General features: G+C 49.3%; 1 protein-coding gene across 1 annotated transcript; it reads right to left on the bottom strand.

Moving 5' to 3' along the window:
* Window positions 1-18,844: 18,844 nt before the first annotated feature.
* LOC132510808 (large ribosomal subunit protein uL16-like) lies at window positions 18,845-19,690 on the bottom strand. The gene has a single exon (XM_060133204.1). It carries the CDS (start codon window positions 19,559-19,561, stop codon window positions 18,917-18,919), a length of 645 nt encoding a protein of 214 aa, XP_059989187.1. The 5' UTR covers window positions 19,562-19,690; the 3' UTR covers window positions 18,845-18,916.
* Window positions 19,691-24,765: the final 5,075 nt, after the last annotated feature.

Raw genomic sequence — 24,765 nt, 5'->3', positions numbered from 1 at the left:
TTATCTCTTTGAACATCTCTTTTCAGAGATGCTCGCCCCATATTCTTTCTCGAGCTGGAGTACAATGCAACTGACTTGGTTCAATCTTTTCTGTTTACAGCCGCCATCCAGCCGGACCTCCGTGAAGTTGCACCTGGGGCAGAAAGATAGGCTACTGAGTGGTCACACAGAGACTTTCCTCCCTGGGGGCAGAGGAAGCCAGAAGTTTGCTTGGGAGACCCTGTCTCTGTCTGCCTGAAGCACAGGTGAACTGGATTGTGGAGGGCACCTTGACAAGAAGCAAGGTCACAGCTGGGGCAGTCAGGGAGGTCTGGTGGAGAGGGCCACATAGTGCAAAGTCACACAGGTTTCTTCAGGAAGCCATCTGCTTGAACAGTGAGTAACGTGTGCCTGCGATGCAAAATTCTGCTTCTTTAAACAGAATTTAATGATTTAAAGTATATGCACCACATTCTGTCCGTGAAAATCATGGTTGTGAAAACATGTTCGAAAGATCTGTATACGTTGTCTTTTCTAAGTGAATATTATATTTCGATTAAAATATACGTACATATAACATGCTAATCAAAATGCGTTTTACTGAGATCTCCCTCACCTTCAATCTGTTGATATATTCTCAATTGATGTTTTTCAGGCCCTTGACCTTCACCCCATAAGAGGCATTACAGTGTTCCCCAATTTTATGATTGAGAACGGTCTGAATAGGGAAGGGGCATACGAGAAAGGCCAAATATAATTTTTCTGCTAATTAATTTCATAGAACAACCAGCAAAGATTTTAAAAATAATTTCCTGGTCACAACAGGCAAGAGAGAATTCATTGTCAATAGGTATGCAGAATGAAAATGAATCATCCTGGGGACTTCCCTGCTGGCTGGCACAGTGGTTAAGAATCTGCCTACCGACGCAGGGGACACAGGTTCGATCCCTGGTCCGGGAAGATCCCACATGCTGTGGAGCAACTAAGCCCATGCGCCACAACTATTGAGCCTGCGTGCTGCAACTACTGAGCCTGTGCGCCTAGAGCCCCTGCTCCGCAACAAGAGAAGCCACCATAATGAGAAGCCCGTGCACCACAACGAAGAGTAGCCCCCGTTCACCGCAACTAGAGAAAGTCCGCGCGTAGCAACGAAGGCCCAACACAGCCAAAAATAAATAAAATCATTAAAAAAAAAAAAAAAAAAAGAATCGTCCTAGTCAGAAACATGGAAATGCAGGAAGGAATGAAAAATACCAGAAAGGATAAAAATATGGGGAATTAGTAATAAATATTAAATGTCAACCCAACAATTATCATGTCTTGTGGAGTTCAATTTATGTGTAGAACTAAAAATGTATGAAACAACACAAAAAGAGGAAAGGGAGAAACTTTTAGGAAAGGTAAAGTTGTCTAAGGTTCTAGCAGTACTGGGAAACTGGTAAAAGTAATAAATTGTATTAGACAGAAATAAGACAAGATTACATATTGTCTAATCTCTAGGATAACAACTAAAAGAAAATAATATATAATAACAGAACATATAACCTACAAGTTTGGGGTGGGGAATAGAGTAAGAGATAATATTGTATTAATCCACAAGAAGGCAAGAAAAAAGAAAAATGGAACATAAAACAGATTAGCCAAATAGAAAAAAAAATAGAAAGTAGGAATAAATCCAACTATATCAGCAGTTACTTTATATGTAAACGGACTAAATAATACAAGAAAAAGACTAAGATTGTCAGATGGGATAAAGAAAAAGAAAACATGTAACTTCTAAGAGAGACACTTTAAATATACAGAGACAGAATGATTAAAGTAGAAGGACGGGAAAAGATAGATTACACAAACCCTAGCAAAAAGAAATCAAGTGTATCTATACCAGTATCAAATAAGACTTTAAGGCAAGAGGCATTACTAGAACTAAAGAAATATCATAATGGGTCAATCCAACAAGAAGATAACAAGTCACAAATCTGTACATATTCAATGACATAACTTCAAAATACATACAGCAAAAATTAAACAAAGAAGAGACAAATCCACAACCATAGCGAAAAACTAACACACTTTCCTCAATAGCGTATACAACCAGCAGATAAAAGACCAATCAGGATATAGAAGATAAAACACACAATTAACAAACTTGACCTGGTGGCTATATGTAGAATTCTGTACTCAACAATGACAGAATTTACATTTTTAAGTGTAAGTGAAACATATACCAGAATTGACCATATAGTGAATTATAAAGAAAGCCTCAACCAATTGCAAAACATTGAAATCATTCAGAGAATGTTATTTGACCACAGTGGAATTAAGCTTAGAAATCAGTAATAAAAAGATTATATGCATTGTCTGGAAATTTTAAAATATATTCCTAAATAATTCATGAACTAAAGAAAACCCCCAGATATTAGAAAATATTTTTAATTGAATGATAATAAAGACATAACATATAAAAACTCACAGGATTCAGCTAATGCAGGGCACAGAGAGAAACTTATAACCTTAAAAATGTACACATTAGAGGGACTTCCCTGGTGGCGCAGTGGATAAGACTCCACACTCTCAATGTAGGGGGCCCAGGTTCCACCCCTGGTCAGGAAACTAGATCTCACATGCATGCCACAACTAAGAGTTCACATGGCACGACTAAGGAGCCCAAGAGCCGCAACTAAGACCTGGTGCGACCAAATAAATATTAAAAAAAAAAAAAAAAGAATTCATTGGAAGAAAGACATCAAAAAAAATGTACACGTTAGAAAAATGGTAGGCTGGAAATCAGTGATTTATTCTTCTATTTCAAGAATGTATTAAAAGAACAGCAAATTAAATATAAGGAAAATAGAAGGAAGTAAATGAGAAAGATGATAAACAGTGAAATAGAACACAAATATACAACGGAGAAAATCAACAAAATCAAAAGCTGGCTCTTTGAAAATATCGTTAAATGGTAAACTAACAATACTGTCCTACAAAAACAAAACAAATTCCCAATATTAGAAATGAAAAAGAATGTCCCTACAGAGCCTACAGACATCAAAAGGATTAATAAACATATTATTTTTTAAACTTCACACTAAAATTTTGAAATTTCAGACGAAATGGAAAATTTTCTTGAAAAATGCAGCTTTCCAAAGCCCACTGAAGAAAACGAACATTTTAATGTCTAATATCTAATAAATAAATTGAAGTTATTCAAGAACTTCCCACAAAGAAAACTCCAAGCGTACATGGCTTCACCAGTTAGTTCTCACAAATATTTCAATAACACGAATCTTGCACAAACTCTTCCCAAGAACAGAATAACAGAGTATACTTCCCAACTCTTTATGTGGCCAACGTAACCTTGACAGAAAATTGCACTAGAATCTTACAAGAAGGAAAAATCACTGGCCAGTCACTCACGTTGTGATATAATAAAAATAAATATTTGGCCTTTGCCCAGGTTCCTGGCACACAGCTCTGAGCCCCTTGGAATCTCAGGGTAACACGAGTGTCTCTTGTATGCTGATGAGGTGGCTGGTGCCTGGAAGCCCTTGGTGGTCACCAGAAAGAAAGAGGCCTGATTAGAGGATTGAAACTTCCAGCCCAGCCCCCTAAACCGTAGGGAGGGAAGAGGGATGGAGATTGAGCTAATCACCGACGGCCAATGATCCAATCGATCGTGTCTACATAATGAAACCTCCATAAAAACTCCTAAACGACAGGGTTCAGAGTGCTTCTGGGTTGGTGAGCACATCAAGGTACCAGCAGGGTGACTTGCCCGGAGACAGCATGGAGGCCCCAAGCATTACCTCACCCCCATATCTTGCTCTATGCCTCTCTTCCATTTGCCTATTACAGAACCCTGTCATTTACAATAAACCGGCAGCAGTAAGTAAAGCACTTCGCTGAGTTCCGTGAGTCGTTTGACGAAATATCTAAACTTGGTGGGTGGGGTGGGGGGCGGGTATGTGGAAGCCCCCAGTTTACGGCCAGTTGATCAGATGTACTTGCGACCTGAGCCTGGGACTGGTGTCTGAAGTGGGGGTGGTCTTGTGGGACTGAGCCCCCTACACCTAACTCCAGGTAATTAGTATTTCAGACAAAAAAAAGTGGCCGGCCATTTCAGCAAGCAAAGAATGGTGCCCGCAGCCAAGTCGTCAGCCACTGCGGCACTGCGGCCACCCTGGTGGTTTGCTCTGAGGGGAACACCGGATACAGAAAAACAGGCTACTGGCCCCAGAGGGTTAAGATGCAGATCTACGGAATTTCAATGAGCCCAGACCCTCGCATCTTCCCATACACAGAAAAGGACTAAAATCATTTACTTGACGCGTCTGTTTTTTGTGATTAGCAGTAATCTTTTGACATTCGACTACACAATTTTTTTTTCAGCAAAAACTCCTCTATATCCTGACTCCTTCCTTGCCTCTTTGCAATGTTCTCCAGAGCTATGTGAGAGGCTGTCTCCCAGGCCATAGTCCTCAGTAAGGTCCCGGAATAAAACATAACTCCCAACTTTTAGGTTGTGCGTTTTTTCCTTTCAGTCGACAGTGTCAAAATTGAGTTGAATTGTTAGACACCCAGTTGGTGTCAGAGAATTAGAGAACTGGTTGGTGTCAGGAGGGGGAAAAAACCTCACTTGTGAATATTAGATGCAAAATCCTAAATAAATTACTAGCAAATAAAATCAAGCATCCAGCTAGGGTTTATTTCAGGAATGCAAGTGATGCGATATACTAAAGTCAGTCAAGGTAAGTCATCACATTAGTAGAAAAAAAAATCCTAAACCATGTTGGTGCACACCTAAAAGTGATGACCTCAGGGAAAGTGGTTTCAAGAAGTAAGATCAGATGCATCTTTCCTTCCTCCCTCTGAGTCCTACCCCTCCAGTCTGAGTTAATTTGTAGGAGAAAACTGCAGTCTGTTCCAGGCCTGGCCTGGCCTGAGCTACAGGCTGTATCACCTGTTAAGTCACAAGAACCCCTGATTACAGGACCCTCTGGCTTTGCATTTTGAGCCCCATCTCTGGTTCTGCATGTCTTTTACTGATGCTTCAATCTGCAAGACAAAACAGAAGGAGGCTAGCAAGCTGGTACTATTGAACAATTAATTATTGTACCAGGTGCTCTGGCAGGTCCTAGAAAAACAAATATCAATCAAGGTCCTGGAAGATTAAGTAACTCATCAAAAGTCCCACTGCTGATACATGGCAGGGCTGAGATATGAACGCAGTCAGTCTGGTTCCCGAATTCATAGTCTTATTTATTCTGTGTCACTAACTCTATGTGTGGATCACTAAGCATAATACTAAGCTTTAAGTGTCAAATTGACATAAGTTACACATGCTGTGAAAGTGTAAAGGAAAGAGATTAATTTGACTGGGGGTAGGTTGGTTTAGAAGAGCTTTAAAGAAAGAAGCAGCATTTAAACTGGAACTTAGAAGACGACAATTTTAACCAGCAGTGAATGAAGGTGTGTTAGTCAGGACAGACGGGGTTATGCTGCAGTAACAAAGGTTTAACACAACAAAGATTTGTTTCTCTTATGCAAATGCTAATTCATTGTCCTGGCAATGTCCAGGGCACTCCCTCAATGCCATGACTCAGGGATGCAGGCTGCTACCATCCATGGTCCACATGCCTTCAGGAGCACGGTGCAGGGAAGACACCAAAAGTGTAGAATTTGCACCTGCCTTTCAATGCTTTTAGCCTGGAAACCACACGTATCATTACTGCTTGTAGCCTGTTGGCTCTAAGACAGCACATGGGATATTGGGTGAGAATTTTTTGCCTCTGCCACTGAGAAACGGGGCGTTCCAGACTGAGGAGCAAACATGTGCAAAGGCGTGAGAGGATAAAAATGCATGGTATGCAACGTAAGAGCAAAGAGACCTAGGACCCAATAGGCCTGGACCATCATTTCATAGGTGTATTAGTTTGCTCGGGCTGCCGTAACAAAATACCACAGACCGTGGGGCTTAAACTTCGGAAACGTATGTTCTCACAGTTCTGGAGGTCGGAAAGTCTGAGTTCGGGGTACCAGCAATGTTGTTTTCTCCTGAGGCCTCTCTCCTTGGCTTGCAGATGGACATCCCTCTGCCCACGTGCCCCTGGTGTCTCTCTGTCTGTCTTAATCTCCTCTCATTAGGACACCAGACAAATTGGATTAGGGCCCAAATGAATGGCATCATTTGACCTTAATCACCTCTTTAAAGGTTTTACCTCTGTTACAGATTGAATGTTGGCATCTTCCCCAAATTCATATATTGAAGCCCTAACACCTGACGTGACTGTATTTGGAGGTGGTGCCTCTCGGAAGTTATTAGCGTGAAATGAGGTCATAAGGGTGGGGCCTGGATCTGATAGGATTAGAGCTCAGGAGGAGAGAGACCAGAGAGCTTGCTCTCTCCCTCTCTCTCCCTGGGAACTCACAGAGAGATGGCAGCTGCCTATAAGCCAGAGAGAGATGCCTCAGAATGAGACCCACCTTGCCGGCCCCCGATCTCGAAGTTCCAGAACGGCGAGAAAATAGATTTCTGTTGTTTAAGCCGCCCAGCACGTAGCTATCCCGAACGGACTAAGACAGTCTCCAAACACAGTCACAGTCTGAGAAGCTGGGGGTTAGGGCTTCGACATATGAAGCTGGGGGACACAAGTCAGCCCATGACAACGGCACGTGGAAGCTGTCGGGGAGGAACGTCAGAGTTTGCCTTGATTCACAAGATCACAGAAGGCAACAAAAAGGGGGGCACGCAGAGGTGGGAGCCCGGAGAGCAGGTGAGCGCAACAGTTCAGGCGGCAGCCCAAGGACTGGGAGGATGGAGACATGCTGGTCCCTGGAGACTGGATTCGCCTTGGAGAGGGGAGGAGAACATGACTGCAAGGCATCCAGGCTCCAACGCAGGAAGCACAAAAGCAGCGGCCTGTCTTGGAAGAGGAAGATTTCAGTTTAGTTTGCGCCCTGCTGCTGGAACGGCATCACAATGGCTAGGGGACGACTGGAAACAGCAGGGGGAGGGCAGAGCAGAAGCAGAGGGACGGGGCTGCAGGTGTCAGCATGTGTGCAGACGACCGCCCTCGGAACTCGGGTCTCCCTTCCCACCCCCCCCTCACACCACTACCTCCTGCTGCTACACGTCCACCGGGGGCCCCCCAAATGCGGCCAACGCCCTGACTCCTGCCCACCTAGTCCAAAGCCGTCCAGACCGATTGCTCCCTCCTTATCTCACTGTCTCACTCTAGCGATTTTCCTGCAGTTCATCCAATTCCATGTAACCTTGTATAAACCCTCAGTTCACAAGGCCCTTTCACAGGCATGAAGGTACCCATGGTCTGAACGGGGCAGTGGTCTTCCCAGCCTCGCGGACGCTGTCTATGTCAGCTCTGTGACCCTGGGCCAGTCATCTAACTTCTCTGAACCTCAGGGTTTTCATCCACTGCAGAAATATGCAATACCCGCTTCATCTACTTAAACAAGCAGTTGTGAAGATCAAATGAAAACACCGAATGTGAAACAGCGTTATCATCTCTAAGGCAATCCAGGAACAGTGACATCTGGGGTGGGAGTGGCACTGATAGAAGTTATTGTCACATGATGCCCTTTAGGGGTCAACCAATAAGGTTACATGAGAAAAGCTCAGCCAGACAACCGAATCCAAAGAGAGCGACTGAACTGAGTGCTTCCTCTGGAGCCAACTGTATGATCGCTACAAATAAACAACATAATCTCTGTCCTCTGGGAGCCGGGGCAGCAAAATACGGAGACAGGTAGAGATGCCACGGCACAGGATAAAGCGTGTCGCAGCTGGGCGTACGGGGGTGCTGCAGGAGCTCAGAGGGAGCAGAGATCTTCTGCATGGTCAACGGGTGCTTCCTGGAGGGACTGGACTTTGAAGGGAGCCCACGATGTGGCCAGGCCGGGGTGGGTGCACACTGACCTGGCTGCGCTGGAGGGGAAAGGTCAGGCGGGGAGCCCCGAAATGGAGACACGCCACCCGCCACCCCGGAGGCTGGCAGGTCCCCCACGTCCCCAGGGCAGGAGGAGGGGGACACACGACGTCCTAGGTCAGCGCCAAGGGCTGGGCTGTCCTATTTCCACCTGCTGCTAAACCGGCACCTGCAGCAGAACCACAATCCCGAGAAGCGGCCGAGATCAGGGGCAAAGGTCACGGCCGCTCCGGGCCCAGCGCCGGCCCCTCAGCTGCCCGCTGGACCGGCCGGGGCCCAGGGCCGCCCGGGGCTCCTCGTGCAAGACCCAGCGCGAGCCCGTCCGCACAGACGCGCTCTCGGCTCGCGGGATCCTTCTGGAACGGAAATGACGCGTTTCCGCTCCACTCGGAGCTGCAGTGCTTGGCCTCCTGCAAGGTCGGGGCCTGGGGGCGTCTCGGGCCACGGGGGCACCGAGCGGCTCCCAGAGGAGAAGGGGGCGCAGGACACCCCAGGAGGCGGGCGGAGGGCGGCTGCTTCCCCCGGACGCGGGCGGGGACCGAGGGGCGGCAGGGGTCACTCCTTCCCCAACACACACACACACACACACACACACACACACACACACACACACACACACACACACACACACACACACACACACACACACACACACACACACACACACACACACACACACACACACACACACACACACACACACACCCCCTCTGTTACGCTCATTTCTGATGACAGGGCTTAGAGCTCCATCCTCTCCCTCACAGCTTTGCAAGTTATACACAGCTCTTCCTGAAAATACTGTACTTCGCTGGGTGAAGCCACCAGCTTCTTAGTAGAGACTCAGGGGGAGCTAGTTAGGCGTTTTACCTGCTTTGCCAGTTAGAAATGTAAACTCCTCTGATGAAAAAACAAAAAATCAGCAGACTCATTCCTTTCCCTTTGTGTTAAAAAAAATCAATCTACAAAGAATTTGAAACCCTTCAAAGGGGATTAACAAGAGCTATTTTCAAAAACGTAACAGAGACAAATTTCTTTCCAGCAGGGAGGGCCCACTTTGCACAAAGGGTTTGCCAGGAAGAGGGGAACGTGTGCACCGTGTATGTTCTTAGGGAGTTACCGTGGTCTGAATGTTTGTGTCCCCCCCAGATGCAACCTAACCCCCAAAGCAATCATCTCCCACAGTAGGTGGGGTGACGAGGGTGGAATCCTCATGTGTGGGATCAGTGCCCGTATAAAGGAGACCCGGAAGCTCCCTCGCCCCTTCTACCATGTGAGAACACGGCCAGAAGTCTGCGACCAGGAAGAGGGTCCTCACCAGAGCCCAACCCTGCTTGCTGGTACCCTGATCTCAGACCTCCAGCCTCCAGAAGAGGGAGAAGTAAATGTCTGTTGTTTGGAAGCTACCCAGGCTGTGGTATTTTGTTACAGCAGTCCCAATGGACTCAGACAGGAGTCTTCCCATTAGGGCACAGAATAATTTTCCTCGGTAAATTCACTTAAGTGGTTCCCTTTTAAAAAGTTATAATAAACGTAAAGTGCAAAAACAATATGACTGCCCCCAGGCTCTCAGAGAGGCAACCGCAGCCATCTCGTTTTCTGAAGCAGAAACTCTGTCCACCAACAACAGAAAACTGCCTTGATTTTAAAGCTCTTCAGAAAGGATGATGCTGTGGCCTTTCTCCGAGCTCCCCATCATCTCTGTGTTCTGTGTGCATCCCTCCTGTGGGTCTCCTTTCATCAGACACAGGGAAGACCCCCCGGCCCTTTCCCAACACACAGACACACAGACACACACACACACACACACACACACACACACACACACAGTTGACCAGACCACAGCCTCAGCTTCCCAGCTGTAACAAGAGGTCATCGTTGGCCTGTCAGACCCCACAGTAGGCCTAGCGTCTCCACTCACAGATTCCAGCTCACTGAGGTATGACATCAAGCATTTCAAGGAACCCAGTCACTCAAAGTACCAGAAGCCATGGCTTCAACATCCATCTGCCCACAGTCATGGTTTCTCCTCACATTACGTGGCTGTCGCTCTCCACGAGATCTCAGCGAGCGGAGCTCCCATAAACCAGAGAGGGCTCCCCGCCGACAAGACTCATCACGTCCTTTGCTGTGCAAAGCTGTAAGCAGTGATCTTTCTTTCCTCATAAGGGCTCGTGTCCCAACTACAGCGCTGCCGTCCACAGCCCAAATGCCCAAGCCCCCCACCATGTGGCCTCTTCGCTGCATCCAGACTCGATATAACTTTTGTTACGTCCCCAATAACCACTGAGAACCACTGTCAAGTCTTCCAGAGCCTCCCTCTAGAAACAGAACTGCCTGTTGGCCATCGCCATTGGGCCCCAGTCAACAACACACAGGCCACAGATCCACGGTGCTGTGCACGTCCCTCCTCCTGTGTCCTGGTCCTCTTCCGGCCTCAAGAACATCCTCCAAGCTCCAGCTAAGCCACCACCAAATCTTCCAGAACCCTTCTGTGACACTCCACCCAGGATAAGGTGAATGCCTGCAAGGGCGCTTCCTCTACCCGCCAGGCATTTGCCACTGCACCTGTGATGTGCCACAGGCTTGGTGTACGTGACCGCCTCCCACTACTAGACTAGAAGCCACTTGAGGACAGGGACCACGGCCCCACTGTCTCTGTTATCCAGCATCTAACGATGTCTGACACACGGTAGGTGCTTAATAAATGCTTGTTGTGGGAGGATTGTATGAATGATACCAGCAATTCTAAATCAGCCCAACCCTACACTATAATTTGAAAAGATACATGCACACCAATGTGCAAGCAGCGCTATTCACAACGGCCAAGACATGGACGCAGCCTAAATGCTCATCGACATAGGAACAGATAAAGACCATGTGGTACATGTACACATATGTGTATGTATATACTAGGGACTATTACTCAGCCATAAAAACGAATGAAATCGTGCCATTTGCAGCAACATGGATGGACCTAGAGATGATCATACTAAGTGAAGTAAGTCAGACAGAGAAAGACAAGTATCATACGATATCGCTTATACGCGGAATCTTAAAAAAAGAAAAAGATACAAATGAACTTATTTACAAAACAGAAATAGACCCACAGACATAGAAAACAAACCTGTGGTCACCAAAGGGGAAAGGGGGGGAAGGATAAATTAGGAGTCTAGGATTAACATATACACACTACTGTATATAAAAGAGCTAACCAACAAGGACCTACTGCACAGCATAGGAAACTCTACTCAGTATTTTATAGAGTAAGGGAAAAGAATCTGAAAAAGAATCTGAAAAAGCAGGGTTAGTTCGGGGTGTGTGTGTGTGCGTGTGTGTGTGTGTGTGTCTGTGTGTTAGGAAAGGGCCAGGGGGTCTTCCCTGTGTCTGATGAAAGGAGACCCGCAGGAGGGATGCACACAGAACACAGAGATGATGGGGGGCTCGGAGAAAGGCCACATGTGTGTATATATACACATATATATTATATGTATGTATCACTGTTCTGTACACCTGAAACTAACACAACATTATAAATCACCTGCACTTCAATAAGTAAATAAATAAATCAGCCCAAAAGCCTCATTATGACCCCTATTCCTTGCAGTCCTCGCCGAGGACCACCTGTTTCCCTAAATCAAGAGGAAAGCTTTTTGGAGGGCTGCAGCAAGTTTTTTCCCACCTCCCACTAGATGGTCAGGGCTGCCGGGACACAGGAAATGACAGCCTGGGCCGGGAACAGAGCCCTGAAGGTGCCGGAGGCCACATTCTTCGGACACTGTGTGTCATCAGGTACTCCACCAGGTGAAGCTCCTGGCTTTGGATGCCCCACCTCTTTCTGCCACATCTTAATCAAGCCCAGGACACTCCGTGGTGGGCGCCCATCACCAGGCTGTGCAAAAAGAAATCAGACGTGGGGCTGGTGGTCACGACCACGTACGGGTGGCACTGGGCCCGAGAGGGCAGCCTGGGAGCCACAGGAGAAAGAAGGGCCCTTCTGACCAGCACCATTCCCCCCAGCCCTGTCACAAGCCTGTCATTTCCTAAGCAGCTGGACTTGGAGTGGACACCGGAGGACCCTGAGTAAACTCTCTAAGCTCAGGGAAAAGTGACCCCATCCATTCCTCTGGCTCACAGCCGAGTGGTCCTTTGAACTTGAACATTGCTTGCCTGCTTCAAATTCCTCCGTGGCTTCTTTTGGGAAAAATCAGACCACCTTTGAAAGGCACAGGAGATTTTTACCATGTATCTTTGCCTGCCTGTCTGACCTCACACTCCCCGTGTATAAAAATCTCAGCAACAAGGAACAACTTGCGTTAAACACACCAGACTCACACACAGCTCTGCTCTGACGCACGCTGCTCCCGCGGCCTGGGTCTCCTTCCGCCTCTTCTGGGCCCAGCAGAAGCCCCGATGCAGCATCCTTCAGTCTTAGATTCAAGGGTCTGCTGGGCCTACCCGGCTCCTGGAGTAGAATCCGAAGCCCCTGCCCACTAGACTCTGTACTTTATGTTCCTAGCATTGTAGCGAGACCAGCTTCACTGTATCACACCGACCATTCTTCCAGTGCTGGTCCTTACTCGCCTCAGTTTCCTTACCTGTAAAATGGGGATAATTGTCAAATCTATCGCTGTAGTGTCAGTGGGAGGACTGACACCCGGAAATGGCCGTAGGGGCTGGAAAGGGAGCCGGGGAAAGAAAGAAGGGCAATACCCCGTGCATTCCTGTGCAGGTGTGCAGGCTCCCCCCCCCTCCGTGGGTCACTGGGGTTACGGGGAGCCTCTGGGAACAAGAGCGTGGAGGGCAGAACACCCCCAGGACAGTGCGGCCCCAGTGGGGAGGAAGCTTCTGGTAACGGGCTCCTCACCGCCCTACATGGACCAAGAGGCAGCCTGGAAACTGAGATCCTGTGGTTATTAAGACCACAAGGGCTGCCCCCCGCCCCTGCCCACATCGCCGCCGGCACTTCCCGGAGTTGGTCCCCGCGCCCCTCCCGGGCCCAGGTGATGGGGCCAAGCTCATCTTCCGCAGAAATGCCATCCTCGGCCTGTACTGCTGACCTTGGTGTCGGATTGTCATCCTGGACCCCGGCGGACGCAGAACCTGGACACCACCGGAGGGAAAAGGAAGCCCCCGGAGAGCGCGCCGGCGTCCCCGTGCGAGGGCCGGGTGGTGCGGCCTGCGGCGCCCCCGGGAAGCTGCCCGAATCCGCGCCGGCCAATCAGCGCGCCGCGCCGCGGGCCGGGCGTGCTCTGCGCCGGCGCCCACCCGCCGCCAGGGGGCGGTGTCAGGCTCCGCCGGGGCCCGCGGAGCCGCAGGTGAGCCCCGCGCGCCCGGGACCCGCGTGGGAGGCTCTGCGGCAGGGGGTGAGCTTGGACCGCAGCACCAAAGCCCGGGGAGCGAAAACAGTGCATCACGGGCCTTGGCCCCCTGGCTGGGCTGCCACCAGCTCCCTGCATGGGCCTTAGCAAACTGCGTAAGAGCATCGGTCTCCTCTTCTCACGGGAGAAAAGCAAGTGAGTGGGTTGGAAGGGACACCTGTGTGTCAGGTACTATGAGGACGGAATGAGTAACCGGGCTAACCGGCAGTGGAGTGTGGTTGGCGGGGAGGAATGCTGCCCCGGCTTCTCAGAGGGGCTGGCTCCGAACCCGGAATTTCCACTGGCTGTGTGGTTTCAAGCCAGTTACGGAACCTTTTCCCCATCTTGTCAATGAGGATGGTGCACACTCCCTGTGCTTTTTCTTTGTGTGTGTGTGGCGGGTTGATGTTGGGTTTAACATTACTGAGCTAATACATATAAAAAGCACTTAGACAATATCATATGATCTCACTTATAGGTGGAATCTAAAAAAAAATGATACAAATGAACTTATTTACAAAACAGAAACAGACTCACAGACACAGAAAACAAACTTACGGTTACCAAAGGGAAAGGGGTGGGGATAAATTAGGAGGTTGGGATTAACATATACACACTGCTATACATATTAACAAAAGAGATGATCAACAAGGACCCACTGGATAGCACAGGGAACTGTACTCAATATTCTGTAATAACCTATATGGGAAAAGAACCTGAAAAAGAATGGATATACGTATCTGTATAACGGAATCACTTTGTTGTACACCTGAAACTAACCCAACGTTGTAAATCAACTATACTCCAATATAAAATAAAAATTAAATTAAAAAAAAACAGAACCGTGACTGACACACGGTGAATGTCAAATAAACCATAGTTTCTCTCATGTCTCTTGGGATTCTTAAAAATTACCATTCCTAGCGTCTTCTTTATACCCATAGTCCGAGACCTATATCATCTCAGAATAATACAAGAAGTCTTGGAGTAGTCAATGGAGGTAAGAGTACAGACTCTGGAGTCAGATTACGTGGGATCAAATCTCAACTCTGCTATTTAGTAATGAACAAACTGTGTGACTTTGGGCAAGTTACTTAATCCCTCTGTGCTTCAGTTTCTGTAAAATGGGAATGGCACAATGACCGCCTACATAACAGGGTTGTTAAGGGGAGGTAAAGGAGTACACAAATCAATGGATATCAGTTGTTAATATTATTAATATTAGAATCATTAAAGATAGTGTAATAGAAAGAGCACAAAATGAATGAAAATAGTCTCAACTTGACAACTACATCATTCCCCTGTCCTCAATTTATTCATCTATAAAGGAGGGACTAGAGCTAACCAGTCTCCGACAGGGTGAGACCTCCCAGGTCTAACAGGCAGGATTCTCAGGGCCAGGGACTTGACTGTTTTTCGTTGTAGAGCTGGGCGCCCGAGCGTGGCAGATAACGCTGACGTCAGAAGAGGGCAGGTGCGCAGTTGCCGTCAGAGGGGCAGTCAGCAAACAAGTCTTCTGATAATCTGGTTCCCATCTCAGCGGAAGAGCCGAGTTCCTGCCACGCCACTCTGACATCTTAGCTCTGGGTTAAAGCGGTAGTATAAGCGTTTCAGAAACCAGACTCTGAGGTCTGGTTGATTCACAGGGAAATGACTTGCCAGAAAGCAATGAGATGCAGCGCCCTCCCTGGCGAGGCCGCCGCGATGGTGCGTGACAGAGGGCAAGAAACCGCCCATTTTGTCCAGGTTCCCAAATTCATCAGGACGGGCAAAGTAATTTCAGAATCATTTTAAATTGATGTGTGTCTGTAATTGTTTCCCCATTCTCTTGTTGATTTGGGCTTTCTCTCTTTTTTCTCAATTAGGTTAGATGGTGATTTGTCTATTATGAGATTTTGTGTGTGTGTGTGTGTGTGTGTGTGTGTGTGTGTGTGTTTACTGGAGAATCGGATTTTATTGAAAAGCTAGAACTTTAAGATCATCTAGTCATTGGATATTTATGCTGTGTAAGTTACTTAACAGATGTGAGAGGGCTCTGTAAACTAGAAAAGAACTTTAGATATCTAGAGTGGCTGCCTGTATCACTTTGTGTCACCTGTGCCTTGCCTGACGTCCCCCAGTGGATCAGCAATGGATTTGGGATCAGAATCCAGGTGTCCCGAGTCCCAGTCATATTCGTGTCCCCCACCCTACAATGTCTCCCTCATCTAGGACACTTGTCAGTCCTGGTTCTAAGTGCTTTTTTAAAATTTTTTATTTTATGTTGGCGTATAGTTGATTTACAATGTTGTGTTAGTTTCAGGTGTACGGCAAAGTGATTCAGTTATACGTATACATATAGCCATTCTTTTTCAGATTCTTTTCCCATATAGGTTATTACAGAATATCAAGTAGAGTTCCCTGTGCTATCCAGTAGGTCCTGGTTGATTGTCTATTTTATATATAGTCTTGTGTATCTGTTAATCCCAACCTCCTAATTTATCCCCACCCCTTTCCCCTTTGGTAACCACAAGTTTGTTTTCTGTGTCTGTGAGTCTGTTTCTGTTCTCTAAATAAGTTCATTTGTGTCACTTTTTTAGATTCCACCTATAAGTGAGATCATACGTAGTAGCTCAGTAATCTCAAAACCAAGCCCCCCCCCCAAAGAAGAAGCACAAGGAGGGTGCAGTATCCTCACTGATAAGATGGGGAAAAGGTTCCACAACTGGCTGGAGATGCAAGAGGGAGTGGCGAATCCGAGTTCAGAGCCAGCCCACCTGGCGGGTCTTTGACTGCCTGCAGGACTTGAACGTCACCGCGAGGAAAATGGTTTCACCTACAGGTCCCTCCACGTCCCTTCCCCCCACTCCCTGGCTCATATTTTCGATCATGTGACTTGACCCATGGCTAACTGGACCGGGGGCACTGGAGCACCTGACCCAGGCCACCAGTCCATAGAAAGGCCAACAACCTGTAACATGGCCAAGTGTCAAATGATGAACTGGACCAACCAGATCGTCACTCTTGGAGGAACCACGTGAGCCAGTAGTAGGGGTGGCCAGATCTGAAAAGAAGCCCTGAGGTGGAATCAGGCCCATAGTGGGGCAAAGCCATAGGTGAGCTAAAGTCGGGGGGGGGGGGACAAAGTCTGAGCAGTGAAAGGAAGCCTGGGGTGGAAGTGAGAACGGAACAGCTGCACAGAGCAAGACAGAGAGACCCCAAGAGCTCTCACAAACGTAAGTGAAGGCCCCGGGGGCCCTTGTTGGCAAGGAGCAAATCGCACTGTCTCTAGTTAGTTTTTCGTGGAGGTAACGGGCTACAGATCAGGAGAATGATGGAGATACAGTATAGTTGTGTTTCAGCAAGATGTCTGTGGTCCACAGGGGAAAAGTGAACTTTATCACTGCCCGACCCCCAAAGCCCAAAACAAATTTGCAACCAGTCTGTAGCAACAGTAGGATTGTATTGCCATCGTATCTGCACTCTGTCCAACCTCACCCTATACCCACCCTGGTCTTGACTCCATAGTTAATGTTTCCCTTGCCTTGATTTTTAATTTATAGCTGACCATTTTATATTACACATCTCCTGTATGCCCCATTGGCCCAACTGTGAAAAGAGACATGGTATAAATGAATACATCGTTCAGATGAGAATTAGCTTAAGTGGACTCGTGTCTGAATGATCAAATCCCCAGTTCTTCCTTAATCATGGAGATAGGTCTATAGTTGCATGTCATAGGATTTACCCAAAATTGCATCCTATTAAAAATCATAATGATTTGGAGGACAACACTGGTGACATAATGTTTCCATTTTCAAAGATGCAAAATAAAAGAATGGCTAATACATTAGAAAATAGCCTTTGCCTCCAAAAGTTCTTGGCAGTCTGAGCTTCCTCCAGTGTGCTTTCAAATGCCCACACCGAATCAGCATCTCTGGGTAAATCTGCAGTGTCAGGGATTTTGACTATTACCAAAAGTCATTATTGGAATAAGTCATATGAATTTCTTTTAGAAAAAAATTCTGACTTGACCCCCAACGGTTGTCAAGATAGTGTCCATTCTGTCTCTCTACCAGGTACTGTAGGAGAAATTTCTTTCCAAGTTTAGCACCAAGAAAAGCTAAGTCTTCCCTGAAAAAGAAAATCACAATGTATCCTTTTCTCTGATCAAGAGAGATGTGTATCCAGTTTCCTTTTTCACCCTGATCAGCAAAACACTTCAAATCTGGCATTAGGGTCCCTTGGAGTAACTGGAATGAACTTTTGGTTTTTAATGTTTTTCTCCAATCTGTTTTCCTATTTGAGTTCGTATATCATCGGTTTTATTATCTGGGTTTTGTCATTTGGTAAGCCACAACAACTCCTTTTTGGAATGACTTGGGATATAAATTAATTACATAAATTATATGAGTAATGAGTGGGAGAGACAAGGTGGGGGAGAAAGGAAAGAAGTGTACAATCTCAAGGGTCTTCAAGATAAGTGACTGTATTTATCCAAATATTTGTCCAATCTACACTGTTTAATTTGAGCCCAAGATAACGTGTGAGAGGGAGAACAGTGTGGTGAAAATGTATTCGAATTTGATGAACACCTTGCTTTCCTTACAAGACAATTGATTAGATCACGCCTGTCCATCTAAATTGATCAGCTCGGCTGGGAAGTAAAAGGATGTCTCATTCCTGCAACTTGAGATCTCCTCTCTCCCCCCTGCATCCACATAACTTCCAGGTGAGATGCTTGAGCAAGTGAGGGAAGGAGGAAGCGGGGAGGAATGGAGGGAGGTGGCTGGCTGCCAGGACTGCAGGAATTTCACACAGAATCATCTGAGCTAAGTGAGACCTCCTATTCACCCCCAGTTCATCCCCCCCAATAAGGAATGTTTCCCTCCATCCCCACCATCCTAAGGAGTAGAGTCCCTGCAGTGAGTCCAGGGCGGAAATTTCCCGGAAACACTTGCTAGACGCTAACAAAGACAAATAGGGCCATACTGTCCCAGCCTCTGTCCCCCATAAGAAATCACATTCTACCTCCCTTAAACAGGAGTCAGGTGGATTCTGCTTCATAATATTGACGCCTTTGCTTTTACAAGTCTCTTTCTCCCACTATAAATATATGCTCACTACTGAAAATCTGGAAATAGAGAGAAGTGAATTTTTTAAATTTTGATAATAGCTAATCTGGGAAAAGAAGTGTGAGTGACTGGGGAGGTAGGACGGAAAAGGGCGGACTGGGGCCACCAGCGCTGCTTGCCTGGGCAACTATGACGCTGTCTAAGGGGGTGGTGCTCTCTCCTGACCCCTTACCTGGCCAAACTCCAATTCACTCCTCCCACTGCGACAGGAGCCATTTTTTGTTTTAACTCCATATCTGGACATTTTACTCTTCTGCTTCGAGGGCTTCTGTTGTCCACCAGGCTCTTAGGAAAAAGCCCGTCTGTAATGAGTGCTGCGAGACCCCTCAGGTGCACCCTGCCCGTCGCCCCCTTCTTCACTATGCCCCTGCCACACCGGCCCCCTTTCCATTCCTAGAACAACCCAAGCCTCCTTCTGTCCCAGGGCTGTCACGTGTGGCCAAAACTCTTCTTCATTTACTTTTTTTTTTTTTTTTGAAGAAAGTAGAGTTTATTAGTGGCCATAGGTGGGGAGGGGGCGCCAAGGCTCTCACGAGTGCAGGGCCCGCCATTTGTCCAGGGGGCCACGATTAGGGATGTACTTGACCCCACAGCCATCCGGAATGAGCCGCTTTTCTGCCACCATGTTTTCAAACTCATCTGCATTAAACTTAGTAAATCCCCACTTCTTGGAGATGTGGATCTTCTGGCGGCCAGGGAACTTGAACTTGGCCCTGCGGAGGGCCTCAATCACATGCTCCTCGTTCTGCAGCTTGGTGCGGATGGACATTATGACCTGGCCAATGTGGACCCTGGCCACTGTGCCCTGGGGCTTTCCAAAGGCACCACGCATACCCGTCTGGAGCCTATCAGCTCCAGCACAGGACAACATCTTGTTGATGCGGATGACGTGGAAGGGGTGGAGCCGCACTCGGATGTGAAAACCATCTTTGCCGCAGCTTTTCACCATGTACTTGCTGGCACAGATACGGGCAGCCTCCAGGGCTTCAGAGGAGAGCTGCTCACATTCATCCGACACCACGTGGCCACAGAGTGGGAGCGCATCCACTCCTGCCTTCTTCCGCCCCAGGTCAAAGATGCGGATCTCAGCATCAGGGACACCTCGGCAGAAGCGAGACTTGGGGTATGGCTTGTTCCTGCGATACCGGTAACAGCGGGCGGGGCGGCGGCCCATGGCGACAGCAAGATCTTCAGCGGCTGCAACAAAACATACAAGATCGAAAGAGCAGTCGAAGACAGGCCTTGGACTAGAGGAGAGAAACGGCAAGGGCACCGCACGAGCCACGACCGCCGACTACTCACCGCGCCGAAGGGAAAGAGCTCCATTTACTTTTGCACCTGGCTCACTTCTCATGTTTGGGGTTCCAGCCAAAACGTCACTTCCTCAGCCGAAAACCTTCCCTGACTCCCTCCCCAGACTGGGTTAGGTCCTTCAACTCTGCCTCTTCTTGGTCAACTTTCCACAACTATAATTCTTTTCACTTGTAAAAGGAAAAGGTTGGATTTGCACACCCAACTTTCTTTTTTTCTTTTTTTAAGGGAATTTCTTTATTTTTATTATTTATTTATTTATGGCTGCGTTGGGTCTTCGTTTCTGTGCGAGGGCTTTCTCTAGTTGCGGCGAGCGGGGGCCACTCTTCAGCGCAATGCGCGGGCCTCTCACTATCGCGGCCTCTCTTGTTGCGGAGCACAGGCTCCAGACGCGCAGGCTCAGTAGTTGTGGCTCACAGGCCCAGTTACTCCGCGGCATGTGGGATCTTCCCAGACCAGGGCTCGAACCCGTGTCCCCTGCATTGGCAGGCAGACTCTCAACCACTGCGCCACCAGGCAAGGCCCCCACACCCAACTTTCATAGTAGTGTCAGTCACAGTAGCCCAAAGGTGGAAACAACCCAAACGTCCACCAATGGATGAATGGGTCAATTAAACGTAATACATGCATATAATGGAATATTATTCAGCCTTCAAAAGGAAGAAAATCTGGCAAGTGCTCCAACATGGTTGATCATTACGTGAGTCTCTCGGTACCGTCTGTCTGTCTTCCTAACCGGACCCTCAGCCCCATGAGGGCAGGGACCTGGTTCTCTTATCCACATTGCTATTTCCAGCACTTGGGGTAGAGGAGGCTTTTCGTCAATATGTGAGAGAAGGAGATGCAGAAAGACTCACAGAGAACAGAAATGAGGGACCCCGGGGCCCAGGAGTCTCCGTTTCTGTCTCTTCAGCTCTCATAGGCCCTGCTGTCCATTGATTTTGCTGCCTGTCCTTGGATGCACGGACATGTCATTGCAATCACTTTACATGAGGTGGCACAGGGCCTTTCTGTTCCTGGAGTGCCGGAACCCCCCCCCCCGGAAACCTTCCAGATGATGATAATGATAATGACAACAAAACTCATAGGGCCAAGCTATCGTGAGCCCGGCGCTGGTGTGTTTTTTAAAGACAATCTTCATGTCAACTGGATACCCTGCCCACCGTTCAGGGGAGAACCTAGAGGCCCCGTGAGGCCTGGCACAGAACTAGGAAGTAGCAGAGGTAGGATTCCGGCCTAGCAGTGCAGCACCAAAGTCCACAGCGTAACTGCTATACTGCATTGCAACGCCCCCCCCACCCCACCCCCACCCCCGCCCCGTGAAGTGTGGCGTAAATGTCTGTGGAATAAAGATGCAGGAGGCGAGGCGTAGCTGAACGGAGAAGGCTCCTCTCCCCTCCGGGCTGCTGCTCCCCGGCCCCGCCCCCCCCGCGCCTTCCCATCCAGGCGGCATCTCTTTTGCGTTGCCCACCCCGAGGAGCCCTGCCCTGGACCAGGTGGGAGATCCTGTCTCGCTGTGGCTTCCGCGGGCCCGTTTGACCCTCAGACGAAGCTCAGGTCTCCAACTTAGCCCCTATCAGAAAGAAAAGTGTTATTTCCACGTCCTTCCAACTGTGACTTTCCCAAGTCAGGGATTTTCCAGTTCCCACCCGGCTGCCTTCGGGCTCTGACTTTCCTGGGAAGAGCCCCTCTGGAAGGGCTCAGGAAGCTGACTGATGCAGGAAGGCGAAGGAAATGAAAGCAGAGGCACCTGCGAGGATTCCGTTCCACATCCACCAGTTTCACTTTCTTTCTTTAGACGCGGAGTTCCAGCCCCCGCCTCCCTCGCCCTTACTTCTCTTTGCTCCCCGTGTGGATCTCAGCACGGCTTCTCTCTCTCCTCCCGTTCCTGCCCTCTTCTCCCCGCCTCTCCACCTCTTCTCTCTCTTTCCCCAGTGACAGTAGTGAGCACCTTGACCTTGGAAGCAGCAGTCCTACCCTTTGGTCTCCTTTCTCTTCTTGGGTAGGCAGCTTTTCCAGGATCAACGCCAAGGCTGCCCTGCAGACACCAAACTTTTTTCTCTTTTTCGATCCAAACTCAGAAGTTATCTTCCGCGGTGACTGCTAGCATCCCGTACCTCCGGGAGGAAGCCGGCGCCCCCTCGTGGCCGGCCCGGGATCTGCGCTAGTTTTCCAGCCATTGGTGCTCCCTCACCCTCCCGAACACACTGTTCTTTGGTCATTTCAGGCGGCCGGCTCTGTCCTGGGCACTCGTCGAACCAGTTGCCTAGCTGAACTGGTTTGCTCCTCCTCGGCCTGAATCCCCGCCCGCACGTCCACATCTTTGACCGTTGCTGCGGGCCCGAAGCCCCCTGCGCCCCGGTCGGAGCCACGCTTCCTTCCTCTTCGCTGGGGCTGGCTCGTGCCTGCATGTGACACACAGCTTCCGGGGAACCCTGGCCCCTCTGGGACAGCTTCCCGAGACCCCTCATCCTGCCTCGGCATCGCACACTCTCCACCCGCGCCCCCATGGGACCCCCTTCCTAAACAAACTGCCTTCCGCCCCCCAGAACTCCACACTGAAAGGCAGCAGCCCTCGAGGGGCCACTTCCTAGGGGCTCCCCACCTGCCCGGCCCAGCCCGGCCCAGAGGCCCCTCCTAGCTCCGCCGGACACGCCCGCGCTCAGACGTACAGGCCCCTCTCCTCGGGGGCGCGCGCCACCCAGCTCCGCCTCTTTCCAGCCACGCAGGTACCAGGCATGGCCGCCAGGTGTCTTCCCTGTGTCCAGCCTCTTGTGCTCAGGCCCCTGGGTGACCCATCGCACTTCTCCACCTCACAGACCCCCAAGGACCCCTGCTGCCCCTTCGTTCCGGCCACCCCCCACCCCCCAGAGCCACACCCTGGACCTTGTCCTCACCCAGAAATGTGCAGCCTCCAAATACTGGATTCCAGCTTCTGGCCCTGCGAGCCGGCTTCCGGGCCCTCCGGCTCTCCCTCCCTCGCTCCCCTCTCCAGGCCCGGAAAGGCCAGGGCACGCCCCGCCCAGCCCCTCGGGACACCGGGCCCCGGCGGCCACGCTTCCCACCTCCTTCACAGGGCCCCAGGTCAGCAGGTGAACTGACTTCTCAGAGCCTCGTGGGCCCTGCCGCCCACAGACGTGCCCGCACATCCCCCAGGCGAGCGGAAACCTACATGCAAGAGCATAAGGGAAGCTGAGGAAAGCCCGGCTGTGACACCCGTCAGCCTTGTCACCGAGGCTGCCAGCTCACTTGAGTCCTCAAACTACACGTCCCCCCTTGAACTTGGCGGATCCCTCTGCCACCCTTCCCCACGCTAGCGCTCTTCCCCAGTGCCCGACCAGACCTCCACCCCTGTTTCTGTAGGCAACGCGGCTGGAGGATTCTGCCAGAGGGTAAGGGATCATTTCTCCTGTTGAAGGCCACCACCTCCAGCTGTGTGTGCTCTTTTTCTTTTAAATTAATTTTTATTGGAGTAGAGTTGATTTACAATGTTGCGTCAGTTTCTGCTCTACAGCACAGTGAATCAGCTATGCCTGTACATACATACCCACTCTCTTTTAGATTCTATTCCCATATAGGTCATGTGTGTGCACTTGAGTCTGTTTCCTGCTATCTCCTTCTTGACCCTGCTCCATCCTGTCTGTCTCTGTCCCTGTCTCCCTGTCCCCTTCTCCCTTGGCTACTGGGCTTGCCAAGAATAGCCTGGTGAGACCAGTGATATGAGTCCAATTGTGTCCCCAAAGAAGTTATGCCCAAGGGCTTCCCTGGTGGCACAGTGGTTAAGAATCCGCCTGCCAACGCAGGGGACACGGGTTCAAGCGCTGGTCCAGGAAGATCCCACATGCCGTGGAGCAACTAAGCCCGTGCGCCACAACTACTGAGCCCGCGTGCCACAACTACTGAAGCCTGCGCGCCTAGAGCCCGTGCTCCCAACGAGAGAAGTCACTGCAGTGAGAAGCCTGTGCGCTGCAACGAAGAGTAGCTAGCCCCTGCTCACCACAACTAGAGAAGAAAAAAAAAGCTCGTGCGCAGCAACGAACACCTAACACAGCCAAAAATAAATAAAATTAATTAATTTTTTAAAAAAGAATCACATTGAGCATATTAAAAAAAAAAAAAAGATATGCCCAAGTCCTGACACCCACTACTTGAGAATGTGACCTTATTAGGAAACACGGTCTGTACAGAGAAAATCAAATTAAAATGAGGTCAGATGGACCCTAACCCAATATGACTGGCGTCTTTATAAAAAGGGGAAATTTGGACAGAAGGAAGACGATGGCCATGGGAGCGGAGTGATGCGTGTACAAGCAAGGGGTGCCCAGAGTGCTGGCAAACACCAGATGCTGGAAGAAGCAAAGAAGGATCCTCCCCTAGAGCCGTCAGAGAGAGCGTGGCCCTGGCCACACTTGAATTAGGACGCGTAGCCCCCAGAATGGAGACAGTGCATTTCCATTGTTTGAAGTCACCCAGTGTTGGTACTTTGTTACAGCAGCAGCCCTGGGAAGGTCAGACAGCTGGGGAGGCCATGCCACGGTCAAGACCATCAGGTGAAATTTCGGGATGCTCTGGTGGGCTCTTCACACTATTTCCCAAGGGTGACTCACAGCTCCCTGGAGAGAAGCAGGCTGGGACTCAAGGGCCTGGGCTTTCTTTTCCGTTCTTCTGTGTTTCCAGGAAGCCCTTGGAACAGATGTAGAAACAGCTCTTTCCATCCAGCCTGGCATCTTGCTTCCAGAGGCAAGAGGCTGGGCAGGCCAGCAGGTTAACATTTAAGCAGGCCTGAGCATCATGCTCTCATGTGAAAACTGGGGCCTGGCAACTGGCCTCCTCCCAACCCCAATTCCCCATCCCCCTATCCCCCCACCATCTCGCCATTGCCCCTCCCCCCCCGGGCCTTGAAAGAGGTCTGAATTATATATTCAGTCAGTATTCATCGCTCGCTGTTAGCACTCGGGAAGCAGGGACCCTGTTGTATTCATCTTTCTGGTCTGGGGCTCTGCTCCTAGGAGGAGCTCCCCAGGTGTTTGGTAAAATGAATTTGTAAAGCAGTTGTTGAGTCATCCG

This window comes from Lagenorhynchus albirostris, chromosome 20 (genome assembly GCF_949774975.1).
Source record: "Lagenorhynchus albirostris chromosome 20, mLagAlb1.1, whole genome shotgun sequence".
In the NCBI taxonomy this organism is placed as follows: domain Eukaryota; kingdom Metazoa; phylum Chordata; class Mammalia; order Artiodactyla; family Delphinidae; genus Lagenorhynchus; species Lagenorhynchus albirostris.
Note: the sequence above shows the minus strand (reverse complement) of the source record. Positions and strands in the feature narration are given on the sequence as shown.

What these genes read in the sequence shown, in the direction of transcription:
- LOC132510808 (XM_060133204.1), bottom strand. Translation starts at nt 19,561, where the DNA reads ATGGGCCGCCGCCCCGCCCGCTGTTACCGGTATCGCAGGAACAAGCCA.